Source organism: Megalobrama amblycephala, linkage group LG5, assembly GCF_018812025.1.
Source record: "Megalobrama amblycephala isolate DHTTF-2021 linkage group LG5, ASM1881202v1, whole genome shotgun sequence".
Classification (NCBI taxonomy): Eukaryota; Metazoa; Chordata; class Actinopteri; order Cypriniformes; family Xenocyprididae; genus Megalobrama; species Megalobrama amblycephala.
Window position 1 is genome coordinate 14,020,809 of NC_063048.1, and position 26,656 is coordinate 14,047,464.

Genomic DNA, 26,656 nt, shown 5'->3' on the forward strand with positions numbered 1-26,656 from the left:
TACATTCCTGAACGGCTCATTTTGAGACACTGTTTTAGATTTATGGGGAAAATAACGAACAAATTGGATGGATTTTTACCATAATAGGGTGGCTGTGTACACACTTGCGGACACATAAATATGTTCAAAATCAATATAAATATAAATATACATTTTGCATAACAGGTCCCCTTTAATCGAACTGTGTTTTATTTTTTATTTTTATTCAAATATAAAATAATTTTAGCATGATAACTGATGTCCAAAACACTAGAGATCTATCAATTTTTTTTTTCTTACCAATAACACTTATTTTTGTTTAATGCCTGCTATACAGTTTTGTGACTTTTTAAAATTGTAATCTATTATTTTTTAGATAATCTATTATTTTAATTTTTTGTAATTTTAATTATCTAAATATTGTTCATGGAACTCTTTTCTTAAATTTTACTTGGACATTTTTACTACTTTCAAAAGAACATTCAAAAGTAACAATCCCATACAAATTTTCAAAATTAAATATTCCCTTTAATGTTTGCATTACCAAAATTTAAAAAACTGGATGTTTTGTGTGTTCATAACTTAACGTTAGCAAAACGTTACATTCATTTTTAGCTGGGTGTCCATCTCCTGTAACTATGTAGCATCTATGTAGCTATTTAAAATGTTTCACATTCTATTTTTAAAGCCACTAGGCTGTAAGCAGTGCATTAGGATTGCATTCTGAGCATGGTAGTTGTGGTCGTCTCCATTCACAGTCATGGTAAGTGAGGCGTCAGCAGATCCTGTGATGGCTCCTCCCCAGAGTGCTGTCTGAAGACATGCTCTGCTTTTCCTTCACTGCCATTAAGTGCTTTATTCCCTGGTGTTATTTTAAAAACCTGTAGATAAGCGATAAAAAAAACATATGACCAGATAAGCCCGTAACATGGCATTGCCACAGGCACATTTATTGCTGTGTATTTTCCAAAGTCACTCGCAAAACTCGTGGTGACAATTACCTGGCAGTAAACACACACTGTGCAATCATTCTTCACTGAGAGAACACACAGCGTGATTCACTCTTATGAGTTCAGTAAACCAAACAGATGACCCCTGGGCAATTTACACCTCTTTAGAAAGACAAACATCAAGTTCAAAATGGAGAGAGAGGGCAATAGAGCAGAGAGGGAGAGATAGTGGGAAGTTTAGTGGGAGAGAGAGCATATGCCCCTCTGCTAATCTACAGATTTCAGCTATAAGATGATTACAGCTTTCAGAGCCTGCTTGAAAAAAGGCAGTGGGCAAAATGGCTATAGTCCATCCAAAATTAATTAAAGTGAATTCTGCACCCCAGCACAGTGAAACTCATTAATTAGATACTCAGCAGTGGGTTGTTTCGCAAGTACAGGGTCAAACAGCAAAGAAATCTTTAAGCTGTTTTTATTGTTTCTTTCCTTAATTGTGTTGCTTGCCGTTATTCAGCAACTTCTCTAATGGACTGTGTAGATTGATTTCCATTTTCTAACAGGGGGATGTATAAAATAGTGCATTCAAATATGAAAATGCTTTCATTGTTTACTCAGCCATATGCTGTTGTGTTTTGTGGAACTCTAAAGGAGAATATTTGAAGGATTTTTATTTCAAATATGTATTATTTATTTCCCAAATAACGGCATTTTGTGGTGACCAAAAAGCACCATAAAGGCATTTGGAGAGAATAGGGTCTTAAAAGGGATAGTTCACCCAAAAATAAAAATGATTCCATGACTTACTCACCCTCAAGCCATCCTAGGTTACTATCTTCTTTCAGACAAACACAATCAAAGATATATTTAAAAATATTCTGGCTCTTCCAAGCTTTATAATGGTACGGAATAGGGGGCGAGATTTTGATTCATCTATCCATCATGAAAATAATCCATAAGGCTCCAGGGGGTTAATAAAGGCCTTCTTAAGTGAAGCAATTGGGTTTTGTAAGAAAAATATCCATATTTAAAACTTTATTAACTATAATAACTAGCTTTCGGCAGACAACCGTGTACATCGATTTGCGGCGGAAGAGTGACCTCTGACCGAATGAAAGATGCAATGACAAACATGGAAACACAGAGGAAAAGACTAAAACGAGAAATTTTAAAGAGAAATGTTGGAGGATTTGGAGCTTGAGTTTGTTGCCCAGCCCTATTTGTTTAAACCGCAAGAGGCGTCTAAGCTTAAGATACTCCAACATCTTGCGTCATACATCGTGTCAGGGGTTACTCATTTGGCGCAAATCGACTCGAGCATTATGCGTACTAAGCTAGCTATTAGGGGTGGGAATCGGAGGGTACCTCACGATACGATACGATCACGATAAATGGCTCACGATAACGATAATATCGCGAGTCAGCGATTCTGCGATAATCGATATATCGCTAGACAATCCTATAATGATACATCGCGATATTGGTCTTAATATGAAAACAAAATGCACGTGAAAAGGTTAAGTGCAGGTTAACGGATAAATCCGATCTTATATGTACATTTAATAGAATTCACGTCACCGAAAGCAAGAAATATGAGGTGCATTTTATTGACCATCAGTTAATTTCAAAATCAAAGACTGCAATAGGAGAGAGCGGCAACAGCACTGGTATAAGGTCTCATTACTTTTAATGAAGATAATTGTGTGTTATGCGTCTGCGACTTACTTTCACTTTCATATGCGGCAGTTTGCGCGTCAGCTTGCTGAAGAGATCTGCGGCGATGTGTGATGCAGTAGCGTTGTCATATCTGACTCTCACATGTTTCAGTTTTAGTATTTTGGGGAGAAGTAAAATTTATAGTTTCAACAACCAGATGCATTTAGACTGAGCATAGACAGTTTTGACTGGAATGCGTCCCAGACCATCTCCTGAAGTGGTTTGAGCGATCGGATTTAAATCCGTCTCAAATGCGTATTTAGGCATTTAGGCATTTAGACCTGGTCTTTTCACGATCGGATAGCTATCCGATCAGAGAAAATGCATGAAGTCACCAGGTGCAAACAGACCCTTTGACGTTCTTCAAGCGCTTAGATATACACGGGAGCGTTCGAAAGCAGGCGTCTATCAGAGGATCCCTAATATATGCTTTCAAATGCTCCCGTGTATATCTAAGCGCTCGGTGAAGAACGTCAAAGATGTCTACGACTGTCACATCAATGGTATAAAAGTGCGTCAAGACTTTGAACTTAAACGTGGCTGGGGCATCTATTTTACTCACACTGCTGTCCGCCATCCTGTTAATAACCTCTTTTTCTTAGGCTAGTTAACTTAAGTTCACGTTTCCCTCATTCATGTGTCGAGCACCGCCTTGAAGTAGGACGCTTTGAGCAAAGAAATCTATATATAGCGCTTTATTTTTTTTAATTAAAATATCGATATTTGGCGCAGCGATTCGATTCTCGTATCGCACAGAGAAGGATGACGATATATCGCCATATCGATATTTTGTCCCACCCCTACTAGCTATTATAGTTTATAAAGTTTTAAAGGTCCCGTTTTTCGTGGTTTTTTGAAGCCTTGATTGTGTTTATAGTGTGCAATATAACATGTGTTCATGTTTCGCGTGTAAAAAAACAGTATTTTTCACATAATTTACTTATCTGTATACCGCTGTTTCCACTGTCATAAAAACGGGCTGATGACTTCCTTGTTCTATGAAGTCCCTCCTTCAGAAATACGTAACGAGTTCTGATTGTGCCAGCGGTTCCTGTGTTGTGATTCGACAGCAGCTTAGCGAACCTTGCCGGAAAAGTCACGCCTCTTACCATAACGTGGAGATGCACGCGCTCAGTGTTATTGTAAACATGTCTTTAATTTTACCCTATCAATTTGAGCCGGAATCAGACACGTTGATTGGACTGCGGGATGAAAATAACAGCGTTTCGACGACATGGCGACAAACACACTCTACAAACGCAACTCTTGTGTATTCCTGTGGGCGGAGGTTAGTCAAAAAACTGTTTTAGTGACGTCATTAAAGAAGGAAGTAGAGGGATGTAGTCCAAACTGGCCGTTCGATGTAGGCGACTTCTGTTAAATAAAATAACTCGCTTGGCATTGAACTTTGAGCTTTAAAATTTTACAGATTTTATTTATACTCTAACAACAACATTACACACTAACTAAAGTTGGAAACATGGGATCACGAAGAACGGGACCTTTAAATATGTATATTTTTCTTACAAAAACCCATTGTTTAACTTCAGAAAGCATTTAGTAACCCGCTGGAGCCGTATGGATTATTTTTATGGTGGATGGATGCATTTTTTGGGGGATTCAAAATCTCGCCCCCTATTCAGTACCATTATAAAGCTTGAAAGAGCCAGGATATTTTTAAATATATCTCAGATTGTGTTTGTCTGAAAGAAGATAGTCATATACACTGTAAATCATGTAAGAGTAAATCATGGGATAATTTTTTTAATTTTGGGGTGAACTATCCCTTTAAATGTAAAGTCTGTTTTGCACAAACTATCATATGGCCTCGGTAGACTTTGAATATTACACATGGACTCATTTTATGAGACTTTTAGGATTTTTTAGGGGGTTTTTTTCATCCTTTTTTGAGGTTGGTCATGCTGTTTTATTTATGTTGTTGTTTTATGGAAAATAGCTACATGAAAATTCATTGTCACTTTTTTTGTTCAACAGAAAAATTAAATGGCATATACTGTAGGTGTGAAACGAGCATTAGAATTAGCAAATAATGACAGAATTGTCATTTTTGGTTGAACTGTTCCAGTAAGAAGAGACTCATTTAGTTGTCTCACATTATGAGGGCACAAAAATAGGTATAATTAATGTCTGTTGCACAATTAAAAAAAAAAAAAATATTTAGGGTTAGAAGTTTGTTTAAACAGACATCAACACGCATTGGAAGATTCCACTGTTTTCAGTTTACTCACACGATTCCCTCATCGTTCATTAAGAATGCGTGGGTCGTCGTGTAGCACTGCTGCATTCTGGACCTCTCAACTAAGCATCAAGGGATGTGTCTTGCACATGAGGGTCGTGGTGTGGTTGCCAAGGCAGCGTGCATGATGTTTCTGTAAGTGACGGGGGGCACGACTGACTCACGTCCTTGCCGCTTTATTACACCCCTGCGTTCAGCACCGCAGACAGAGATTGATAGTGACAGTGGCGTTGCTGCACGAGGCTGCGTGCACAAGGGCACATGCACACTCTTCCCCTCTTTCCCTCCCCGTTCTTCCTCAATCTGTCTCCTTCTCTCGCTCTTTTTATTTTCCTCCCCCATCTTTTCTCCGCCTCTGGCTGTTTAGGCTGCAGACCCCATTGAGGATACAGGAAAAGCATTTGTTGACATTCAAATACACCCGTGGGCCATGTCATATAAGCACACGCTCCGTCACTGACACATGCTCTGCTCCGCAGCACATGAAGCCTTCTGGTGTTTCTTTGAACATGATATGTCATTGCCAGAATGATAATTCATATGAGAGGCTTTGTTTTGAAGACTGGTTTGTGTGAATGAAGACAGTATGAATGAATCACAATGGTTTTAGATGAATAAGACTCTTTATATAGTTTACTTCTCCCATCTGTCATTTCCTTCTTCCTGGAATTGTCTTAATTGATATGCAACCTGAAATGCTCTGTGACGATTTAGATTTACTATTCAAATCTACTCATTGGGAATTTTACAAGGAAGAGTACTTCGGCACTGTTCTAGTAAACCTAGTAAACTGCCTATTTAGTCCATGGAGCAAGGCAGATCACTATCCAAAAGGAAACCTTATAAGATAAAGTCGTCCTCATTTGAAGCACACAATTGATCCAATAGAAGCTAATGTTCAGATGCTGTTAAGATTATTCTGTGATTACTAAGTATGAAAATACAAGGGTCACATAAATATTGGGTAAAATATTTTAAATAATATTTTTAAAAAAATATTTTTAAATTATTTAAAAATGTCTAATAATGTTTTAAATAAAAAATACTAAATTATTTTACAGACAATATACTATATTATATATATACTACCATTTAAAAGTTATAAAATTAATTCAAAAGAAATAGTAATTTACACCATTTATTTTCTGCAATTGTCTGCATTTATTTGATCAAACATACAGTAAAAATGTGTTGAATCAAACGATTAATCGCGATTAATTACATCCAAAATAAAAGTTTGTTTACATAATATATGTTTGTACTGTGTATATTTATTATGTATGTATAAATACACACACATGCATGTATATATTTAACAAAAATATATTATATTTATATATACAATATTTATATATAATATAAATGATATAAATTATGTATAAATATTAGGGCCGTCAAAATTAATGCGTTAATAACGCGTTAATGCAAATTCATTTTAATGGCACTAATTTTATTAACGCAGTGCATATTTTCTAGCGCATATTTTTTCGTAGTTGGAGAAATGGAGATGCAGTCATTCACATGTCGCGTCTAAAAATGCATAGAAAGCGCAGCCGCGCCGCTTTCTCGCTCTTTCCAAAGCGCTTGCACTCCGTGGCGTCTGTTGTTGCTATGCCACCATGAACCGCGCTCTCCACAACGACGAGGAAGTTTCAGGAAAAAGGATAACCCCTTATTTACGCATCTTTGGCGCGTACAGCTCCGACGCAGCCACCGGAGTCGATCGCGGCAACTCTAGTCAATGCTTGTGTTTACTTTCAGAAGCGGCTCAACGTGCCGTTTCTCTAAAGATAGGGGCCGTTCACATGTCGCATCTAAAAACGCAGCACTTGTGCTCCCATGGCGTCTGTCGTTGCTATGCAACCATGAACTGCGCTCTCCATGATGATGAGGAAATTTCAGCAAAGGATAACCCCACAATGATGACTTATTGTTCTTTCAAACATTTAATACATTTAAGTTGTGATTAATCACGAGTTAACTCATGACAATCATGTGATTAATCGCGATTAAATATTTTAATCGATTGACAATAAATATACATGTATACATGTAATTATTTCTTAAACACATGTATGTGTGTGTATTTAGATATACATAATAAATATACACAGTACACACACACACACATATATTATGTAAACACAAACTTTTATTTTGGATGCGATTAATCGCGATTAATCATTTGACAGCACTAATAATTTTACAACCCCAAGCTTTTGACCATTTTTTTATGAATATTTGATTTTTCCTGAGTTTGTCTGCCATCTTGGATGATAAAAAAACCCAGAAAATGACAATCTGCATGAAAACTTATATAATATTTGTTGGTGAGTGAGTGATACGATGTACTTTGACATTGGTATTAGTCTGGACATGCCTCTACTGTGCATTTAATGTCCTGTAGTTCCGTTGCTGTCATTGTAGCTCATGTCAGAAGGCTCTCTGTATTTGCCCTGACAGCAGTGCACAGACGTGCCCACGGGGCCAGGACAGGAGCCTGTTTCATAACACAGTTAATGAGTGAAATCAGCACATCTCATGATTGTTAATGTGTGAGCTGCACTCCCTGCTGAGCTTGCGCAATCTGAACTGGATACCTGCGCCAGAGCTTCCTGCCTCTGCCTCTCGGTGCCAAGGTTGTTTTACAGGAAGCAGACTGTTTAATTCTATACTTGTCATTAGCGATTGAGCGAGGGAGTCGGTCTCGACTTTGCTGTAATTTGGTCAGCCTCATTGATGAGAGGAAGGCTATATTTTCTATTCTAAGCTCTTTGAGCGGTATTTTTTGCAGAGTCTTCATTTATGGTTGGAAAATTTCTGATGGAGTAGACATGAGTCATTAGTAGTTTATAGGACCTGCAGGGACACCGTATCTCTGAATGATGCCGAGCTCTTATCTAGTCACAGTAGGGAACGTGAGATACCAAGATTATGTTATGTAACTGATTCTGAGATGTCTGTAAACTGTCAGATTGTTATTTTACGGAACAATTTTTTGTTTATATTGTATATATATATTAGGGCTGTCAAATTATTAATCAAGATTAATCGCATCCAAAATAAAAGTTTGACTTAACATAACATATGTGTGTGTACTGTGTATATTATATTTTATATATATATATATATATATATATATATATATATATATATATATATATATATATATATATATATATATATATATATATATATAAATTTTTTGTCAAACGTATACATACATGTGTGTGTATTTATATGTACATAATAAAAAATATACAATACACATTCATATATTATGTTAAGACAAACTTTTATTTTGGATGTGATTTTTGACAATACACATTCATATATTATGTTAAAACACTAAATATATATATAAAATTGTTATAAAATTGTATTTAAAATTGTTAATCAATACAGTTCAAAATGAAAAAGTATCTGGACACTTTTGTTTTCACATTTTTATGCAATAAATTTGTAAATTTTTAATGTGACTTTAGTGTCCAAATACTATATTTTGATAAAAGAAAATGATATTTGTCTTCATAATTATGACAAATTATCTCTCATATGGATAACTGTGTATTTAGCATACTTTAGAAACATTATTATGCGTAACGTACCCATGAACTGTAGCAATTGTTACCTGAGAAACGTATTTAGTTCCTGGTAACTCTTGCTAGAGGGGATCAATGTTCTAGTTGCGGGTGGACAGTATCCAGGTCCCTTTGAATATCAACCCGCTTCAGGTTTCATGGGGAAATGCTTCACACCAGCGAGACGGACCACAGTGGTGTGGAACAATGCCTCCCTGTTTGGCTAGCCCCACTTCCACATCTTGCAGTAATTGAAATCATTCCTGGGCCTCCATCCTACCAAAGCTTATTTCCCCGTGCTGCTCGGGGACTTGTACACCCGTGGAAGGTGGGAGGGGTGTAGAGTTGTTTTTGTAGAGTGTTACTTTATGTATGAATCGAATGTGAGGTCAACTGGAAAAGCTAATGAGCTTTTTATTGATTCCAGCAGTCAAGCTGCCTGGGTGGCTGTGTTCAAATCAAGAACTGCAAAAGTTGGCACTGAAAATGCCTCGTCCACACCCATACTGTAATATCTTCAATGCTTCCAGACATCACAAGACTAAGATTACGTAACTTATGTAACCAATGTGTGCTGGAGATCAAAGTCCTCGCAGAGTTTTCCACCTCTTTAGTCCATTTCGTCATTGCATGCTAATGTTTGTCCAACCTCTAAAGAACATATATGCAGTTTTTGCTTTTTTCCCTTTTTGTCAGTAATGGCTATATTGTAGTGCTCATTATGTAGAAACTCTTGTGAGAATGTGTTTGCTGCAGAATGGAGGTTACTGCCGTATCTAGCAACAACTGTTTTAGTCACTTTTTTATTTACATTTTTGGACCTTTTGTCTTTTATTTTGTTAGGAATGTTGAGTGTAGACAGGAAAGTAGGGCCAAGAGAGGTGAAATGAGATCAGGACATGACCCAGGTTGCACTACAACCTGGATTCCCATGAGCCAATGGCTCTTACATGTCCTGAGCCACATCTGTGACAGTTTTTGTCACATTTATTGATATTTATACACTGTAAAAAATAAATCCATAAAATAATGGAAAACGTACTAGCAGCGCATTACCTGGACATTATCCAGTAATTTTTACGGACAATTCCGTTAACCCTAAAACACAACTCGAAGTGCAAAATTCAAAATACTGGTAAAACACCTTTAAAAAATTAAATTCCGTTAAATTAATACAGTACATTGTGCCCTATTTTTATGGATTGTTTTTAGAGTGTAGTTGAGAGAGAACAGGAAATTATGGATAAAAGTTATATGATATGAGCACCCTAAATGCTATCCAATAATCCATAAGGGTTTTGCCACTTTAATGTGACACTAGCAGAAACCATGCCCTGCCCAGGGTTATAATAGTTTTTAATTTTGGAATTTTAATGCCCAATTTAGGATGAAAGTAGTTATTTTATTTTCTATTTGTCTTTTCAATTTTTCTGTTATTTTAGTTTTAGTATTTTAGGGCTGCCAAAGTTTATTTGCTAAGTAGTGTCGTTTACAAATGTTTAACAGCGTTAGGCTACATTTCTGACCACTGTCTTGTGTTATTGCTATCTGGTGGTATTTTAATGTTTAAAGGCCACTATATAACTTTTTGGCTCAAAAAGTCAATATAGCAATCCTTTTTCCAAAATGCGTTTTATCTTACCCTGATTCACTCTGGTAAGCCTATTATAAGTGTCAGTGAATCACCCATTTAAAAAAAAAAACAGAGGAGAGTCTGCTGGCAAAAAGAGAACATGACAGAGCTTGTAATAAAACAAGAATCAACATTGGCTTGGCTTGTTTTTGGAGATGGCGAGAATTGACTATGATTTGAAATGTTGTAAAAGTGATTGAAAAAGTGTAAAAGTGTTGAAAAATGTATTTTCAAGGAAGTACCCTGCCTATTAAATGGATTTATCTACAGTAATGTCTTCAGCTAGTCAGCTTGAGATCCTTTCCATCTAATCTTATATCTCTTCCTAGTAGTGAATGTTTTTTTATGAGGAGTAGGAAGCCATATTCATTCGCACAGTCACGCAATGCTGTAAACCAGTGGTTCTCAACTCCAGTCCTCGGGACCCACTGCTCTGCACATTTTGTACCTCTCTTATATGCAACTCAATTCAGCAGGTCTCTCCTAATGAGCTGATGATTAAATCAGGTGTGTTAAATAAGGGATACATACAAAATGTGCAGAGCAGTGGGTCCCGAGGACTAGAGTTGAGAAACACTGCTGTAAATAAAACAATCTTCTTCCGCAAAATGCAGGGTTTTTTAACAGCTAGAGGGCCAAAGGTTACACAGTATACCTTTAATGCAGTCAGGTTGTACTTTTTAAGTTTTATACCATGTGTTAAAAACTAAAACGATACTTTTTTTTGCTATTATATTTTATTTTAGTTATTTATTTTCATTTGTAAATGCTGAAAATGTGTTTTAGTTATGGTTTTTCCTAGTTATGTTGGGTTTTATTTTTTTCTTACAGGTTTGGTTAGATTAAAATAACTGGTGTGATTGTTCTGTTAGTGCGGTTCATTTGAATAAGTTTGAACGCTGCCATCTGAACCTTGATGAACAAGTGGACAGAGAACCACCTTTTCAGGGGGTTGTTTTGACTCCTTTACACATTTTATAAGCTATTCAAGAGTTCTCAGCTGGTAAAATACCACCATATGTACCAACATACAACAAGCACATTTAGCCGAGCAGACAGCATTGTTTTGGATGTTCAGTAAGTTACTTCTCACATATTGACCTTTGGTTTGACCTTATCTTTTTTCCTTTTGTTTTGTAACTTTGTTTTTTGTTTTTTTTGGTCCAGACTAAACAAATTAAGAGAACTGAACTACAAGTGTAAATAAACCCTTATTTTCAGTTAGCAAAAAATGTTTTCTTTAATTTTCGTTAACCCAAATAACACTAACCACACCTCAACCGGACAGACTCAACAGAAAGAATAAAAACATGGCTCTGCAAGTGGGTCACTACTATGACAGGATCAAATAAGACAGAGGGAGACTTTCTCTGAGGTTATTCCACATCACAGCGTCTCTCCAATTAAGTCAAGCGCACCCTGAGATGTTGCCAGCACGATAGCAGATAGATCTGGCATTACCGCAAACACGTGTTTCACTCCGTTTCTGTAAAGACACAGTAGGGCAGCTTGTTAGAGTTGAATGTTAAGTTGTGTGCTGTGTTGGAGAGCCTACAGCGCTTGTGCGGATGGAGGCGAGTGCTGTGCGGCTGAGAATGCCTAATTGAGGTTGGCGATGCTCTCACGACCGTCCCTGTGCCACTAACTTTGCCGTTTATCTCGTGTTGCCCATCAAATGCTGTCTAATAACCTAGAGGCGTGTTTTTTATTATCCTTTTTGAATGTGACTACACGTGTGTTTAAGTTCTTTTTATAATCCTTCACTTTCAACAATTGTAAATGCTTGTATAATTCAGCAATAATCCTCTACGCCAATAATGGCTGTATTCAAATCTGGGCGTATACCTCATTTCTGTGTTACCCAACAAAACATTACGAAGGGGTGTAGAAAACTATTTTTCTCGCACATTCAAAGAGTTCCTGCTGCATTGCAGCCCCTGTGGAGATAAAAGACTCTCCGGCTGTGAATGGAGCAGGAGGGAGTGTAGCGTTCCGCTTCGTCTTTCTCCGGTCACGCCAGAGGAGGGTCGAGGCGGGGGTTATGTACATGGCAGAACCGGTCAGGCTTTGTAGACAGCCTCCCTAATCAGCTTGGCTGTGCGTCAGGTGATCAGATTTACTGTAGTTAGATTAAAGGGTCACAAGAATTGGCAAAGAGGATTAACGAAGCAAGACTACCGCTGCAGTTCTTGTGGGCCCACAACCGTATGTCTATCCCATATGAGTTATTTAAGTTAAATTACCTTTCAAATCGCCATCTTCACGCATGCATTGTTGTCAGAAATAAGAGATGATTAAAAAACAAACAGCGATTCGATTCTGGGCTCATTAAGGGTTCATCAGGTGTAAACAAGTCAGAGGCAGCAGTGACACCTGGTGGAGATAAAGATCTCGATCATCAATTTCACTGTGATGAACAATACAAAATGGCGTGGGAAATGTTAAGATGATTGATTGGAGAATGAGGATTGGCCGTGGTTTATTAGTTTTGGGTTCAAAGTGGCACAGGAGACGAACCTTTGCATCTCATTTCAAAGGGTTGGGTGACCCATCCTTGACTGATGCTGTTAAAATCTTCCTGATGTTTCCAAGGCTATCAGAGTGATTCTGTGGGCAGAAACATGCTTTTCATGTTTTTTTAAAGAAGTCTCTTATGCTTAACAAAGCTGCATTTATTTGACTAATAATACAGTAAAGACAGTAATATTGTGAAATAACTGTTTTCCATTTGAATAAAATAATTATTCCTGTGATGCAAAGCTGAATTTTCATCATCGTTACTCCAGTCTTCAGTGTCACATGATCCTTCAGAAATCAGTTCTAATGCTGATTCGATTATTATCAATGTTGAAAAAGTTTAAAAAGAACAGTGCTGCTTAAAATTTTTGTGGAAACCCTGATGCATTTTTTTCAGGAATGTCTGATGAATAGAAAGTTCAGAAGAACAGCATTTATTTGAAATAAAAATCATTTAATTATGAATGTCTTTACTGTCACTTTTTGATCAATTTAATTCACCCTTGCTGGCCCTAAACTTCAATGATTATAAAAATATGCATTAAACAAATATGCTATACAATATCAAGTAAACTTTAATCAAACACAATAATTTCATTATTTCTGTAAATGATAATTTTATAGTTATGCAATGTAATTACGATAATTTACACTTTATATAATGTTATTTTAGGCCAGGCTTAAAATAAAACACTCATTTTTGTAGCGTATTGAACAGGGGCTTCTATTCCGTCACCATGGGGTCCTTGGTCTGTTCAAAGAGAAAGGAAGCAAGAAATCCTGTTGATGACTCATTCTGCTGTCATTAAAGACCCTTGTCGCCTCCTATTTGTCCAATCACACAATCCTCACTCAGTTCCTGTGCGACACACACTCTGCGTGTGTTTGTGTACGTGAGTGTGTACATGCTCTCAAACAGCTAATCTCTTCTTCAGTTTTCACTTCCTGAATGGTGCCAATGCATGGCACCCACATCACCCTCATGATGCCTGCCTTCTGGAATTTGCATTACTCAGATATTGTAGTAAAAAAAACAACTGCATTGTTGACATCATATTATGTAATTCAAATACAAAGAAACCAGGAAATATCAGTATGTTTTAAAGAGGCCGTATTATGACCATTTGCAAAGTCTTGATTTTGTTTTTGGGGTGTACTAGAATAGGTTTTCATGCTTGAATGTTAAAAAAAAACATATTTTTTTCACATATTTTACATTGTAGCAGCACCTCTTTCCCCAGTCTGTCAGTATCGATCTGTTTAGTTACTGTCTCTATGAAGCCCCTCCTTCTGTAAAGCACAACATGCTCTGATTGGTCGGCTGGACCAGTGTGTTGTGATTGGTTAACCGCTTTGAGCGTGTTTTGGAGCGTGTTTCTAACGCAACTCAAACAGGCCTTGCCAATCCTGGAAAGTTCTTGGAAAAAAGACTTCGAGGTGTTTCAGGGAGTTAAAGGGTTAGTTCACCCAAAAATGAAATTTCTATCATTAAGTACGTACCCTCATGTCATCCCAAACCCGTAAGACCTTTGTTAATCTTCGGAACACAAATTAAGATATTTTTGATGAAATTTGAGGGTTTCTGAACCACACATAGGCAGCAACGTCATTGCACCTTTTGAGGTCCAGAAAGGTAGTAAAGACATTGTTAAAATAGTGAACGTGACAACAGTGGTTCGACCTTAATGTTATGAAGCAATGAGAATACTTTTTGTGCACAAAAACAAAACAAAAATAATGACTTTATTCAACAATTTCCTCTCTACCCTGTCATTCTCCTATGCTGTTGATGTAGTGAACACAGTACAGTGCTTCCGTGTTCACGTCCAAACGCCGGCTCAGTATTGGCAGACGCTGTTCACGTGAGCAGCACGACACAAACATGTGATGCTGATGCAGGAGCCGGCCAATACTGAGTCGGCGTTCGGATGTAAACTGGAGCTGGACTGCATTCACTACGTCAACAGCGTAGGAGACTGACATGGAAGAGAAGACATTGTTGAATAAAGTCGTTATTTTTGTTTTGTTTTTGCGCACAAAAAGTATTGTCATCACTTCATAACATTAAGGTTGAACCACTGTAGTCACGTGGACTATTTTAACGATGTCTTTAGTACCTTTCTGGACCTTGACATTGGTGGTTAAATTGCTGTCTATTGAGGAGTCACAGAGCTATCGGATTTCATCAAAAATATCTTATTTTGTGTTCCGAAGATGAAAAAAGGTCTAACGGGTTTCGAACGACATGAGGGTGAGTAATTAATGACAGAAATTACAATTTTGGGTGAACTAACCCTTTAAGAAACAGTGCTTACTGATAAAGAAAACAACTCCCTTTGGATTGGACTTGTGCTTTGTAACTTTGCAGACCTTTTTCATGCTCAAACAGCAAAATTATACAGAAAGTTGAAAGAAAGTTGAAAATGTAAAAAAGCATAACAGTAGGTCCTCTTTAAAAGACTGTCTGAAACACTTGATTCTGATTGGATCAAGTGTTTCAAGTGTATTCTGATTGGATCAAGTGTAATGCAGTGATCAGATCACAGCTAAATTGTATTATTGTTTTAAGACTTTTTTTAATCTCACATAAGATTTTCATTTCAATTTCATTTCATTTTTTGATTCAGAACCTTTCTGCTTTGTGTCAGGGTCCTGATTATCCTGTCTGGGTTTATTTTGCAACACTGGCCACATGACTGTGCGCATACATGATTGGATTTAGATATTCTAGATATTTTTTTACACCTTTTGGCCTCTTTCATGAGGGTTTTGAGAATGGAGTATGGTATTTAGTATTAATTCTTTTAGACAGAGTTTTTTTTCTTTTCTTTTCTTTTATATGGGTCCTCCACTTGAGGTAATGTTTTTGCCACTTAAATTGAAACCCAACGTCTGGTAGGTTTTGTGACTCTGGGAATGGAGAGCTAAAGATCCTCTAAGTCTCTCCACTTTTTTTTGTTCGTTCGATCCCTATTTACCCGGGACAAAAATGGGAGGACGTAACAAAGGGATATGTAAGGATTGCCAAAGTAAAATTACAACACACTCTTTTTGGCATCTCCTCAGGCCAACAGATCCTTCATCACCAAAAGGTCATGAAAGGCATGCTGGGAATGCAGCATACACTCAAGTCCAGACACTTCAAGATCCCCCTCTGCCACTATGCCAAAACTTTTCTTTTTTCCTGATTCATTGGCTTTTACTTAACAGAGATGAAATCAGTTTGTTTACCCGTGCCTGTAGTTTCTCTGACGTCTGATTATGTTTGAGACAAACGTCAGACGGCTTAAATGAAAGCAGCTTGTGTGTGTCAAAGGCAATGTCGATTTCCTGATTTGAGATTTCTTTGTTGTCTGATTGAGCTCTTTAAAGTATAAGCCTTTATGTGATCATGTAGGATGTGAACTATGCTAAACGTTCATCTTTCAGCATTTTTCTTTTGCTTTGACAGATGTCTTCTATTTAACTTATGTAGCTGAAGTGCATTCTGGGATATGGTATTGTATGTCAGTGCCTAATAGAAAGCAGCACCATTTCAAAATGACTCCGATTCTGGGATGACCAAATCACTTTTAGGGAGTATTCACAGTAAACTGGTTTTCATAACATAAGAAATTATGTTTAGAGAAACTTGAGGAGGGAAAAAATCTCACAAGCTGCATGTAGATGAAAAATCAGGGGCCACACACAACTGCAGATCGTCTTGATTCCATTAACTGTCCTCATCTGTCCTGACTGAATTGCAAATAAGAGGAATGCTTATATATATATATATATATATATATATATATATATATACTGTTCAAACGCTTGTGATGTGTCTTTAAAAAACCTCACTGAATTGAAATTTTGAATTGTAGTGTATATAATGCATGTTATATGTTCAAAACTGCCAGTTTCCAAACTTTCTAATCCATATTTCTGTTTTTTCCCCTTTATTCTTTGTACAGATTCATCTTCAAACTACATCCGCCAACTGGAGACTAAAGTCCGCATTTTAGAGGATGACAACAAGCAATTGTTATCCCAGGTAAGAGTTTAATCTGTCGGTTATGTGATTGAAATGTACATGTAATGAAAACACAAAGCTTCCTTCCATAGCCAATCATAATCATCATACAGAATGTACATATTATAGTAATAAGCCTGCAGAATTCTATGTGTCTGAAAGATAGGAAAAGTTGTCATGTATATCTAAATTCAGTTGTTTGTGTTAAATAAATAATAGGATGATAAAAGTCATTATAAGGAATAATATATAATATAATAGATAATCATTAATAATATTAAATATGATAAAAACTTAACATGCTTTGTTTACTATTTTGCACAACATATACAGTATTAGTCTTTTATGGGTTTGGTGTGCAGTGCAGCAATATAATAGTGTGCTTAAAGGGTTTTAATCAAATGCTGATGTTTAAAAACATGTTGCCCCCAGTTTGGCTTACACGGCACATGATCAGCAATATAATGAAAATTAAAAATGAGTGTGGATATGTGGGCAGGGGGCGCATGCTTTGGTCAAGCTGGGGCCTCTGTTTCAGCCTTGCCTGTGATGTAGTGTTTGCACTTTTTTTGTGTGTTTGTGTTGTAGTATTGTAGTACAAGAGGTAGGTAGTAGGGATGGTATCAAATATTTTACCAATTTAGTCACCTGACTTTCACAGCTCAGGTGATCAGCTCACAAACTTTGCTAAGTGCCCATTAGCAAAGGAACATCCTGTTCCTTTAATGCATGTCATTGCACCAAGACTTACAAATCTCAAAGCTTTGATGCTGAAATGAGACTCTGATTTCGTATTATGACACCGTAAGTGCTTTGAACAAAAGGCCCTGGAGCTCCGACAGTTATATGAGACAAAGATACAGATCTGTCACTAACAATTTTCTGTTTCAGACGGTCTTCATCTCGCATTTTCTGAGCCCAGATTTATCGGCAGAGATAGCACATCCATCTCAATATATTTAGACGGCACAGGCGACTAGTTGCTGTCAGTTTAATTGCATACGCTCATCTCTGTTATTCTAATGCTGCTTCTTCATATTTTCTTTCTCTGATGATGGATAGAGCCACGCTTTCTTTTTATTGCCTCCATAGATAACTCAATTCTTTAAGGAAAGATATCTCAGAATTTGCAAGTTTTGTATTTTTTGCTCTGGGTATTTTATTACGTGCCTGATAACCTTCAAAAATGGCTGATCAAGGCATTCTTGCTGTTACTGTAAGAAATATGAGCATTTTATAGAATGGTCATTAGCTGATAGGACTTTTAGAACAATCATTTAGCTATAACTCTGTCACTGTATTCCTCTAGCAGGTATAGAAGAACCTGATATTAAGCCGCCTTTGGCTGCATAATGCAGGTCTTAAGAGGAGAAGAATGTTGTTACCTGCAGGGTCATTAGTTCATGCCAAAGATCTCATTCATGGGGTCAAACCTGTGTTCAATTATGCATGCTCTGTAAAACAGAAAGCAGAAAGGCATTTGTTTCACTCCAGTCTTTTTAGTCTTTATATATATATATATATATATATATATATATATATATATATATGCAGTGAGGAGGCAAAGTCCTCACATTTTTTATATAAATTTTTATGTAAATTTACATCTGCTATTCTTAATTTTCCTGGTTAAATAAACATTATATAAAAAAGAAAGGTCAAATACAATTCTATTTTGTATTTTTTGCAATAACTATGTAATGTTCTATTTATAAATGCAAGTATAAATTTCATCAAGTTAGTGTTTTTAGGCATTTTTACATTTATTCCAAAATAATAACTAAAGGCAGTAACAATTTAAATAATATATATTATGTGTGAACTAATGTTCAGCTTTTCTTTTTAATTGTCAACTTATTTTCAACTACCTTTACTTTCCCCAAGCTGATTGCTCACTAAAAACCCCCACAGTCATCATGTTTTCAGGCCATTTCAAGTTTATGACGTTGCATAAAGCGGTGAAATGGCTGAGTTGTTTACTTACTTTTTAATTAGTCTTTCCATTGTTGTCATTATAATATCATTGTCTTCGTTCAGGCTGATTAGAACGCACACGGAAACAAGAGGCGGGATTTATCGTGTGAACCAGTCATAACCAATCATAACCAATCATATCCAATCAAAGCGCGATGGAGGCATTGCATCCTCTCATGTGACTTTCCCCCATTCATTCTCAATTACCCCCGACTAAACCCACATTAGGGTGTCTGTTTTAAGTCAATGGGGACAGAGGAGGCAAGCCTCCTGCTGTAACTTCACCTGAAGGTGTCACTGTTGGACACTGTTACTTTATAAAAAAAAGTCTTTTACACTATGACATTTTGCAATATTTGCATTGTTTTATTTTTGGTAATATCAGTTATTTTTCATCCAGGTTTTTTTTTTAGCAGACACTGCCTCTCCTGCCTCCTCGGAGTAAACGCCCCTGATATATATACATACACACACACACACACACACACACATATATATATATAATATGTAATGAAATAATAATAAAAATATATATTTACAAATACAAACCCGATTCCAAAAAAGTTGGGACACTGTACAAATTGTGAATAAAAACAGAATGCAATGATGTGGAAGTTTCAAATTTCAATATTTTATACAGAATACAACATAGATGACATATCAAATGTTTAAACTGAGAAAATGTATCATTTTAAGGGAAAAATAAGTTGATTTTAAATTTCATGGCATCAACACATCTCAAAAAAGTTGGGACAAGGCCATGTTTACCAGTGTGTGGCATCCCCTCTTCTTTTTATAACAGTCTGCAAACGTCTGGGGACTGAGGAGACAAGTTGCTCAAGTTTAGGAATAGGAATGTTGTCCCATTCTTTTCTAATACAGGCTTCTAGTTGCTCAGCTGTCTTAGATCTTCTAGTCATGATGTCTTAGATCTTCCAGCCATGATGTTATAATTGATGCAGTATGTGGTCTGGCATTGTCATGTTGGAAAATGCAAGGTCTTCCCTGAAAGAGATGTCTGGATGGGAGCATATGTTGTTCTAGAACTTGGATATACCTTTCAGCATTGATGGTGCCTTTCCAGATGTGTAAGCTGCCCATGCCACACGCACTCATGCAACCCCATACCATCAGAGATGCAGGCTTTCTGAACTGAGCGCTGATAACAACTTGGGTTGTCCTTGTCCTCTTTAGTCCGGATGACATGGCGTCCCAGTTTTCCAAAAAGAACTGCTTCGTCTGACCACAGAACAGTTTTCCACTTTGCCACAGTCCATTTTAAATGAGCCTTGGCCCAGAGAAAACGCCTGCGCTTCTGGATCATGTTTAGATATGGCTTCTTTTTTGACCTATAGAGTAACGGCAACGGCGAATGGCACGGTGGATTGTGTTCACCGAAAATGTTTTCTGGAAGTATTCCTAAGCCCATGTTGTGATTTACATTACAGTAGCATTCCTGTATGTGATGCATCCAGTATGGTTTTCCGGCCTTGACTCTTACGCACAGAGATTGTTCCAGATTCTCTGAATCTTTGGATGATATTATGCACTGTAGATGATGATAACTTCAAACTCTTTGCAATTTTTCTCTGAGAAACACCTTTCTGATATTGCTCCACTATTTTTCGCTGCAGCATTGGGGGAATTGGTGATCCTCTGCCCATCTTGACTTCTGAGAGACACTGCCACTCTGAGAGGCTCTTTTTATACCCAATCATGTTGCCAATTGACCTAATAAGTTGCAAATTGGTCCTCCAGCTGTTCCTTATATGTACATTTAACTTTTCCGGCCTCTTATTGCTACCTGTCCCAACTTTTTTGGAATGTGTAGCTCTAATGAAATCCAAAATGAGCCAATATTTGGCATGACATTTCAAAATGTCTCACTTTCAACATTTGATATGTTATCTATATTCTATTGTGAATAAAATATAAGTTTATGAGATTTGTAAATTATTGCATTCCTTTTTTATTCACAATTTGTACAGTGTCCCAACTTTTTTGGAATCGGGTTTGTATATAACTATACATAGATGTATGAATATACAATGTTCATTTAAAATAATAAATGAAATATGAGACAATTTCAGTACAACCAGGGGTTTAGCTGCAGTCTCATGTCCTCTTAGCAGAAGTTTTATTAGTACATACTGGACAGTTACGTAACTTACACATGTAGACATGCTCAGAAAACGTTTGTAACAATCCACTTTTCCCTGAAAAAGTTCACAACCTCAATTAAGCTCCAGTAATCCCTTTGTGAGCTGTTTGCACACAACAGCCATAAACATACGGGACAAAAAAGGTCAAAATGGGGATAATCACACACAGATGCTTTTACTATGGAATATTTATTTATTCTCCATTGTGCTGAGGGGTCTTCACTTTTTTGTCTGTTTTAAAATGGTATGAAAATAGGGTCTGTCATTTTACCAGGTCTGTGACCTTTTTACAAGGTTTTTCTTGTTTAGAAGGTATTTCATGACCTGTGACACTCAAATATGCAGTGGTAAGAGTTTTGCGGACAGGTGCCTTTTGGCTAAATTTCTTAGGTCATTATTTATGAAGCATGCTTGACATTACCTCTGAGCTCCAGAACTTTCTGTTTTGCTTTTTTTGCCTTTTACCCTCTTCTCAGATCACCATTCAGGAAATGATCTCACGTACCATGCGCTATCCATTTTTCATTCGCAAACGTTTTTGCAGGGGTTTTGTTATCATCCTGAAGTCAGATATGTTGAAGACAGCACATTCTACTCCAGTTGTTTTTCCAGTTTCATGCCTATAATAATAGAGGAAGTGGAGTTGTCCCTGTGGTTTATATGTGCTTGGACTGCTAGATCTTTATCATTGTTCATCTGGTAAAAACTATGAGATTTGCTTTAGTCACTTCTTGGTGTTTAGACATCTTGTTCTTGGTTGTGAGAAGAGGTCAGGAAAGGTTGAAAAACCTGTATTGGTTAACCACTAAACGTTAATCAGGGACAAACTAGTGGTCAGAGAGACTAGATAAAAGGGATAAAGGGGACCCACTCTTGGATCCTTCTAGTGGCATGGATTGATTTCATATTTGTATTCATATTTTATTATTATTCTATTTTTGTGTCTCTTTTTTGTTGCCATTTTGATTTATCTAGGGAACTGAAACATTTTTGTGTCTGATTTAATTTTGCTCTTAATTCTTCTGTGTTTGACACTTATGCTTCTCTCCACAGCAGGGGAACGTGGGCGATCTGAAGACACTTCGGAAAGGACTGTCCCTGTATCACTCAGAGTCCCAGCTCTCCTCGCTATCCCAGTTTCAGGACACCTTACAGAATGTACGTATTCCAATGATGCAATTTAACATGACCCCATTATTTTGCATGCGAGCCAAAACCTAAATCACAGTTGAGCTTAAAAAGATTTGTCATGTTGAGCCGATTTGGAAGAGATTTGACAACAATTAGCTGTTGCAATTCCAGCTGGTTTCAGGATTCTGCTTTGCTTTTTGTACAAGCAGATGAGAACTGACCCGTGCCAAGAAGCTTAAAACATCAGGAGCTTAAAACTTGAATGACAGCGTAAAGTACCATTCAGGACAGTGTCTCAAGGTTTTTGTTGTTGTTGTTGTTGTTGAAAGAATTGGTACCAGTAACTCAGTGGTTCAAGGTGCAATGTGTAAATTTTAGGAGGATCTATTGACAGAAATGAATACAATATACATAGCTATGTTTTCAGTGGTGTATAAAGACCTTACATAATGAACCATTATGTTTTTATTACCTTAGAATGAGCCATTTCTATCTACATACACCGCAGGATCCCCTTACATGTTAAGTCACCATTTTGCGCCGGCATGTTTCTACAGTAGCCCTAAATGGACAAACTGCTCTACAGAGCACGTATGATTGACTAGCTACTCTCTGCTGTCTCAGATGACGACATATTTGTCCTGTGTTGGCCACCGTAGCTTCTCTATATTGCAATTCGCGACCTCACTGCAAGATGCTGCTAAAATTTACACACTGCACCTTTAACCTTTTCAGGTAGCGGACGGACAACTCAACATTTATCAACAAAAATTGCGCAGTTTAGCGAATGAGTCAGTGCACGAGAATAAAAGTGAAAGTGATGCTAGACGCTACAGACAGAAGGCTGTTATATCTTACGTGAGCATTCAAATGCACAAATATTTTCATAATAACATGAGCCGACTGGAATGAAGAAAGTGATCTGTGTGATTGATATTCAAAATGGTAAATAATTGCTGCTTTGTTCATGTACTTTGTTTGTATATCTTCAGTCCTAGTTTCGGTTTTCCTTTTTGAATGACAAAAATAGACTATTGATACCTGCTGATATAGACAGATATTTACTTACACACAGGCACAGATACCCCCTTTCCACCAGCACGAATCGGGTGCTAGTTCAGAGCTAGTGCCAGTTCGGAGTTGGTTCAACTGACAAGCCTTCTAAGAACCAGTTTGCCTTTCCACGGGCTAGAGAGCCAGTACAGAGCCAGGTCTTACGTCACTGTATACGTCTCATATTTCACAGCAAAGCTAGCGCCGCAGTGCCAAACACAAACACACCAGGCTCGTTTGAGATGCATCAGCTTCTCGCAGAGCGATCGGCGCATGACATCAAAGCTCCACGAGAACGATCCAAAAGCACAAGGAGTCGTATGCTCTACAAAAGCTCCCGAAGATCTGCGGCACCCGCCAAATCAGTCCGCGCTGCTCAGATTCATCTCGAGCAAGCCTTCTATCAACAACCGCTGATGTTTCACTACTGTTGATGCTCATGGCTTTGCGAACCTACATCGGCATCGGTATATAGACAGAGATTACAATGGAGCTGCTATTAGCTCGATTAGCTGCTATTTCAAAAATGGCGGTCACTAGATCCTTGTTGGTCACGGTAACCCCGCCCCTAACCCCTGACGCAAGCGGTTCTTACTTCTAGCCCAGCAATGTTTTGGTGCTACTTACGAACCACTTTTACTGGTTTGGAGCTGGTGCTTTGTGTGTCGAAAGACAAAGAACTGATTTGAAACTAGGCTCTAGCTCCGAACCAGCACTCAAACCTTGGTGGAAAAGGGGTAAGAATGCACATGCTTTTGACAGTTTCCTTTAGTCCTTTTGGTGTGTTCAAGCGCAGCTTTTTGGCCGAGACGCAGCCGACGAGAGGCGACAGCACAATCGGCTTTTGTCACCGCTAGTTCTTTGACATCGGCTTAGTGTGTCACGGGATTTAGGCTTCCAAACCAAATGAAGATTCCATAATGTAAAATAGACTCTATCGTAGCTCTATAAAAAATTAACAATGTTACGTTTTGCTCACGTCGGCAGCGTCTGGGTCCAAAGTTTCCCTGACACACCAAACCGACGCTCGACAGCCGATGGCTAAGTAGCACGTCCGTTCTGCATCTGCGTAAGATGAAATGCCTTTCCGTATCAGCAGGTGGCAGTAGCTGAACAGCCAATCTGAATGATCCAATGGCCCGACGAGCCCCGACGCCGATTCAACATGTCGAATCAGCCGAAAAAAAGCTGACAAGGACCAACTTTAGCCGACAGTGCAGAACACACTGAGAAAACTTAGTCGGCCGACAAAGAAAAACTGCCCGACGGCCGACCGTCGGCTTGATGTGTTCCTGTCTTAAGAAGCAACCTGCTTAAAGGGCTAGTTCACACAAAAATGAAAATTAATTATTTACCCACCGTTCCAAACCTGTAAGATATTTGTTCATCTTTGGAGCGTAAATTAAGATCTTTTTAAAGGTGCCCTCGAATGAAAAATTGAATTTATCTTGGCATTGTTAAATAACAAGAGTTCAGTACATGGAAATGACATACAGTGAGTCTCAAACTCCATTGTTTCCTCCTTTTTATATAAATCTCATTTGTTTAAAAGACCTCCGAAGAACAGGCGAATCTCAACATAACACCGACTGTTACGCAACAGTCCGGGTGTAGGCCCCCAATATTTGCATATGCCAGCCCACGTTTCCAACATTATAAAAGGCATTAAACAAGGGCAGCCAGTATTAACGTCTGGATCTGCACAACCAAATCATCAGACTAGGTAAGAACAATAGCGAAAAATGGCAGATGGAGCAATAATAACTGACATGATCATTGATAACATGATATTTTTAGTGATATTTGTAAACTGTCTTTCTAAATGTTTCGTTAGCATGTTGCTAATGTACTGTTAAATGTGGTTAAAGTTACGATCAGTTATTACTGTATTCACGGAGACAAGAGAGCCGTCGCTATTTTCATTTTTAAATGCTTGCAGTCTGTATAATGCATAAACACAACTTAATTCTTTGTAAATCTCTCCAACAGAGTAGTATTAGCCGTTAGCCACGAAGCACTATCAAACTCATTCAAAATCAGAAGTAAACAATATAACTGTATACAATACTCACATAATCCGACGCATGCATGCCGCATGCATGACGAACACTTTGTAAAGATCCATTTTGAGGGTTATATTAGCTGTGTAAACTTTGTTAAGGCACTGTTCAAGGCAAGCGCGAGCTCTGTGGGCGTGGACCACGGGATTTAAAGGGGCCGCAGCATAAAATCGGCGCGTTTATAATGATGCCCCAAAATAGGCAGTTAAAAAAATTAATTTAAAAAAATCTATGGGGTATATTGATCTGAAACTTCACAGACACATTCAGGGGACACCTTAGACTTACATTACATCTTTTAAAAACATAATCTAGGGCACCTTTAAATAAAATCTGAGAGCTTTCTGTCCCTCCATAGACAGCTACGCAACTGAAACTTTAATGAGCATTTGAAGTTATAAAAAGTTCATAAAGAGATTGTAAAGCTAATCCATATGAATTTAGCAGTTTAGTCCAAATTTTCTGAAGAGACTCAACTTACGACTTTTTTATGATGAACAGATTTAATTTAGGCTTTTATTCTATTTGTATTGTAGTATGTAGGTAAGAAGACGAATGAAAGATGCTTTGCTCATAGGTCATTTCCTGTGGCCTTGCAGGGGGTTTGTTGTGCTCTCATCTCTGCTGGAGTCTCAATGCTGATCTGTTCCTTGTTTTCAAGACCCTTTCTAACCTAAAAATGACCTTAGAGGAGCAATTTAACCAGCCTCAGTTTAATTTTTCCAGTGCATCTGATTTATATCAGAAACTATTCTCAGGTTTGCCAAGATACCAAAGCTCTTTATTTCTCCAAAGTAATTTTATGAGAAACATCAAAGACAAAAACTACAATGCTGTAAGGGGTGGAACAGAATGCAGAATGTTTTGTCCTGAAAGTCATATCTAATGTGTCATTTTGTCCACTGAACATTTGTGAAAAATTCAGTCCTGAAGATTCACTTCAATATATTGAACTATTTTTCTGTATCTTACAGCCTTGTTTTTGTTCATGTCATCATGTTGTCTCTTACTGCCATAGCTCACCTGTTTTATATTATCTTTTATATTTATTATATTATATTTATATCTTCGGTCTTCAGAACTATTTCCCTTAAATCGCATTGCTCATATTAGAGAATGTCTCACTTAAGCAATTAAATCAAGGAATCTGTTTAAACAAATTTCTTTTCTCCTCCCTCGCTCTCTCTCTCTTCTCCTGAGATATCATCATCATCATCATTCCCCTACACCCTTATCCTCAGAAGAGGTCATCTGCGAACCTGGTGCTTTAGCTAATAAGTGCACTCATCAGCTATGACAGCACAGCTGCTCCACTTTAATATGAGAGACCGCTTCCACAGGAAAGAGAAATCAATTAGAGAGTGGCGTGGGTCTCGTCCTCAGAGGCTGCTGGGCTTATTTTATCCCAGCTCGTCTCAGCCCTGTCTACGAGCTCATCGCTTCATTAGCATGGCTTTGAACTTTCGCTTTAATCACGGGGGGAGATGGCACTAAATAATGCAGTGGCGAGCTACTGAAACAATAATCAGGTTCGTACAAGCGACAGATCGGTTGCCGTTGTTAGAGGTTACCTGAGGAGGAAGTTGAGGAGAGGTAATCAGAGTAGTTTGGTGCTTTAGCTGTTACTAAAATGTACT

General features: G+C 37.6%; 1 protein-coding gene and 1 long non-coding RNA gene across 4 annotated transcripts in view; one reads left to right on the forward strand and one right to left on the reverse strand.

The window, feature by feature from the left end:
- The window catches only part of ccdc85ca (coiled-coil domain containing 85C, a), a 53,242-nt gene that overhangs the window by 18,976 nt on the left and 7,610 nt on the right, over positions 1-26,656 (forward strand). For both annotated transcript variants that reach the window (XM_048190792.1, XM_048190791.1), the window contains exons 2-3: positions 16,581-16,660; positions 21,829-21,933. In XM_048190792.1, coding sequence (XP_048046749.1) covers positions 16,581-16,660; positions 21,829-21,933 — 185 coding nt within the window. The remainder of the gene's footprint in view (positions 1-16,580; positions 16,661-21,828; positions 21,934-26,656) is intronic.
- Positions 486-9,495, reverse strand: LOC125268523. 2 transcript variants are annotated; one of them, XR_007184907.1, is made up of 2 exons: positions 8,531-9,495; positions 486-860 (listed from the first exon to the last, which is right to left on the reverse strand). It is a non-coding gene; the product is annotated as an uncharacterized LOC125268523 (long non-coding RNA). The 2 variants fall into 2 exon arrangements; XR_007184906.1 differs by having other exon boundaries at positions 8,508-9,495.